Source organism: Hyposmocoma kahamanoa, unplaced genomic scaffold, assembly GCF_003589595.1.
Source record: "Hyposmocoma kahamanoa isolate Upper Pololo Valley unplaced genomic scaffold, ASM358959v1 120, whole genome shotgun sequence".
Classification (NCBI taxonomy): Eukaryota; Metazoa; Arthropoda; class Insecta; order Lepidoptera; family Cosmopterigidae; genus Hyposmocoma; species Hyposmocoma kahamanoa.
In genome coordinates, this window is record NW_020653415.1 from 1,829,962 (window position 1) to 1,834,543 (window position 4,582).

At 33.9% G+C, this 4,582-nt stretch overlaps 1 protein-coding gene across 1 annotated transcript in view; it reads right to left on the reverse strand.

Annotated features, from left to right (window-relative positions):
- Positions 1-4,217: 4,217 nt before the first annotated feature.
- The window catches only part of LOC113240116 (putative tricarboxylate transport protein, mitochondrial), a 33,766-nt gene continuing 33,401 nt past the window's right edge, over positions 4,218-4,582 (reverse strand). The window contains exon 5 of the mRNA XM_026477338.1: positions 4,218-4,572. Coding sequence (XP_026333123.1) covers positions 4,334-4,572 — 239 coding nt within the window. The 3' untranslated portion in view covers positions 4,218-4,333. The remainder of the gene's footprint in view (positions 4,573-4,582) is intronic.

The window sequence follows — 4,582 nt, forward strand, 5'->3', positions numbered from 1 at the left end:
TTTGTAAACAATAGGGCGTTCGGTAATTTTCATTCGATAACTGTGTTCTGAATAACGTTTGTAGCCTTTGCCGGTCGAGACCTTCGAGTAATCGTACGGGTGTGACGTTATTTCGGTTCGGTTTTGAATACGACAGTTTGACGTTCGATTCGGGTGTTGTGAATAAAAATGAAAAGAAATCGGGCCCCAGGTCTCCCTTTGCGGAACAAATTTGAATCCAGGAAACGAAACAAAAGCTCTGTGGTAAGGTTAAAACTGCTACATAAATAGTTAAGTCATAGTCTTTATCGTCTGTTTAAAGGTAAAAAAACCTCATAAGTTACATTTTCTACAAAAAGTCTTTAATTTACATAGCTTCGGTAAGACAATCACTATCTTTCTGCATGTGAAACTCAATAACAAGCAAGCAAGGCTATAAACTTAATAAGAGTTTTATCTGCAGAAAGATGGTGAATTTCTTACAACTGGTACATAATTAGGAGATTTTTTTGTAGTAAATGTATGGTTTTTACCTTTAAGCAGACGTTATATTCTCTGCATAGGTGGTTCTTTTGCGATCTAGTCTTTTTTCTGGGGCCTTACCATGTACTCTCATTATAGTTCAGTATAGGTTCGTAAGGACAAAAAAGCGTGATAGTGATATACACTTCATGTAGCGCTGTCTCACAAAGATTCATTTTAGGTCCTAAACTAAGGTAAGGAAAAATATGGTCATCATGATACCAACCTCTCTCTTGGCGCTAGGTCACTTCTCGTACGGACCAATTTAAGAAAACGAATTTTTCAAATCTGTTCTGAATGTTCTGGGTAGTGGCCCGGGAGTTTACTACCGTATAGCATAGGGGTTTTTTTTTATTAATTTATTTCTGGCCATGGAAACAAAGTCCTTCAGCCGAAAACATAAAAATAAGTTTTTCTGTAAATATGGCCGCCACAAAGAGGATAGGCAATTGAGGCGGCGTGTTTGGATTGACTCGGGATTCCTTAGAACGGGCCGATACGGGTATTTCAGTTCGAGATTCGTATAATTTCGCGTTTTAATCTTCGATTAAGGCACAATAGCACTATCTTATTCCACTTTAAACTAGATTTCACAAAATAATTGAAAGTCAAAATAAAAACGACACTTTTCCTTCCAAAATGTCCAGAGCGAATATATATATATATATATAGATTCGCTCTGGACCTTGTATATATATATAATTATATATAGCATAGGGAATTGCATAGTGTGACCATTTTATTGATTTTTATTTTAATCAGATTATATGTAAGTATGATACATCGATATACTATACAACAAATTGTGGCTCGACTATTAAGAAAAATCATGGCTTCAACCTTTTTAACCGACTTCAAAAAGGAGGAGCTTCTCAATTCGACTGTTTTTGTGAGTGTGTTAAGCAATAACTCGATCTGTGAACTGATTTTGATGATTTTTTCGCACATAAATTACGGAAACTCGGAGGTGCCCAGATTCGAATCCGGGCACTTCATACCCAAGAGCCTGAAATGCATGAGAAGCGGAATTACATGTTTTTGCCAAGTTTTATGGAAATCGGTAACCGGAAAGTTCGCGAAACCGGATTCTCTCGTCTCTCGATTCTAGCGTCTCGGGTGACTGGCGTACTACTACAGGTTTACGTCTTTCAATGCATCATTTACAACTTGAATAAAAGAATAATTATATTCCATCCATCAACTTTATTAAATTGAAACAAAATTAGATTTAAAAATAAATATAAATGTCAACATTTATTCGAAACAAAAATATATGTACAATAAAAAAATAAAAGCAACGCATTTATATAACAGCTTTTCAAAATTATGGAATGTCCATTATAAGATCTCTTAAAAATTACTAAATTGATAATACATAACAACTTTTTACATTTACACAGTATATCGTCATAAAATTCATAACGGCACTGCTGCCTACCACACCTGTATAAACAACCGCGTATAATTTCAAAGAGATCTTAGCAAGGATTCGCAAAAAAGAGAGGAGTACAAATTATCTGTACAAAAATGCATCTATAAAAGCTTTATGAGGTAAAATGTATAAATACGTCTTAGAAGTTTGTTTCATGTTATCGTTTCATAGAAATTTCATTACACAGAAGTTTCGTTTCACGGATCAGGGGGGCTACTCTCGCAATTCCGTCTGACATCCGTCCGAAACAATTACTGTCAAATAAGTAATATTCGACAAAATTAAAAGACAAGTATCCATATGAAGCTTCATTCGCATCACGCGTCTTTTCATTTGGTCAAGTATTGTTTATTCTGCAGTAATTGTTTCAGACGGGTGTCAGACGGAGATCGAGAGTAGACCCCCTGTCTCCAACTGTTAATACAAAATAGAGAAAACAAGTGAGCAGAAAAATAGATGAAAAACAAAGTTAGAACTGTTATTTGCTTAGATGGTCATTCGACACAAGTAAATATCACAGTTTTTAAATGTTGGAAACTGATTACAATAAAAAAAATCCTTTTCCCCTTCTGTTATTACCAGTAGCAAGGTCAGAAGTGCCAAGCCAATGTTTTGTAGTCACTGGCAGGCTAGTTTTTTATACTACAGTCCAATAGCAACAGTGGGGAATGTAAAATAAAAACCTATTGGATTTCAATTAACAAATCCGTGCAATAAACAGTAAAATTGTAAATTTTCATGATTTAAAATAAATACAACGAGAATAAATATAACAATTTTCGTGATTTCCATTACTTAAAAAAACATAATTAATAAATAAAAATACATAGCAAAAAAAAGCTTGTCAATAGATTTAAATACAAATTTGTAACAACACAAAAACAATTTAACTTACTTATGGTAAGTGATCTACAAAAATATACTATAGTGTTTTTAAACAGTTTTAACACTTACTTAAAATTTAATTACGATTTTTATATTGGTTGACTAAGGCTGTCCGAATAAAAACTGTTCGGATATTTTACCACCAATGGATCGATGAAAGAATCGTAAAATCTTTTCATCGAATATGCTATTTTCACTTTTTCATTTAGTCGAAATAAGAATCGTAATTAAGTCTTATTCATATTCTACTATAAGCGCAGCTTTGTACCTATTTATCTACATTTAATATATGAAACTTACGGTGTTGGTACAAGAAGTTAAAAAACGGGTAAGTTTAGTTTCGCAAGTTAAAGTGACAGAAGAGATCTCTTGGTTCTAGTGAATACATCATCAAATTATTGAAACTTTTGGTCAATACTTTTCCTTATGATCACTTATCAATAGTGATGGAACAAAGTACACAAAAACATTACCAACAGCACTACCTGTTTTACAGTCAATAGCTCGTCACACTTGCTGATAAGGGTGTTTGTCCACCGGCAAGACGAGACGAGAATTGAATTTTCGCCGGCCATTTCCACCAAAAATTGCCATCATAACATATTCCGTAAATTATTATTATTAAATATGTTAACGGAAGAGAATCAAACGAAGGTACTGTAAGTAGAAATAGTCAGATACTTTGTTACTATCTCGCGATTTATATTAATAGCCATCGAGAGCTTGCGAGCCCGCGCGAGTCGTAGTGAGAATCGGTGTTTCCGTTGCAGAGTGATCAACAAATATTTCAATTCTCGTCTCGCACAACCTCGGCAATCCAGATTATTTCCACCGAAAAAGCGCTAGGAGAGTATTGAAATTTTGCCATACAATTTTCAACCCTCGTCTCGCATCGCCGATCGAAAAGCACATTAAGACTTACAAAAACAACGTTGCTAGATGTCAAGTTTGACGTAATACTTTTGACTGTATGAGCTGGCACAGAAAAAAAAAAACATTGAGCTGAAATATGGAAGTTGTGTGGGAAGATAGTGGAGAGAAAATTCATCTTATTGTAAAATTACGGTTATGGAATATTTGTATACATATTTCACAGTGTATAAATAGTAAATACCTTAGCAAAAACACTTGTTATATAAAAAACGGTTTCTAAAATTACCCGTTTCGGTTTCCACTCTTCAATTACTCGAATTGTTGTTTTTTTTAAATAAAAACACAATTATCCTTACATATATTTTTTATAAATTCAATTGCCATTCACCAAATTTAATAAATAAATCCATCCATAGATTCTCTATAGAGTTTGATGTATAAAAAAAGATCATAACAGTCAATAAAACCACCACATTTAAAAAAACGAATTATTGAAGAGTGCTACAAACCGTAGAAAATATAGATATCTATACTTTTACCGACAGTCCTATCGATATCACTGAAAAATTGTCGATAGCTACGCAACACTATATATCGATAAAGTGCAACTAACCGCGATCTTTAAAAAATCGCTTAATTCATTTACTTCCATACATAATTGAATATGTCCATGATGCTATCGTATATAGTGAAAGTTATGGCGACATCGAAGACAACTCTGCTAAGACGAGGTACTGTACCTTTGTAGAACGCGAAGAAACCTTCGTGTTTCCAAGTTTTGATGAAGCAGTCTAGTGTGTTCTTGTATTTAGAAGCTTCGAGACCTTGCATTCTTGTTTTTACTACATCTATTGGGGTATTGCCGAAGACTGATGCCGCTCCTGAAAAAAA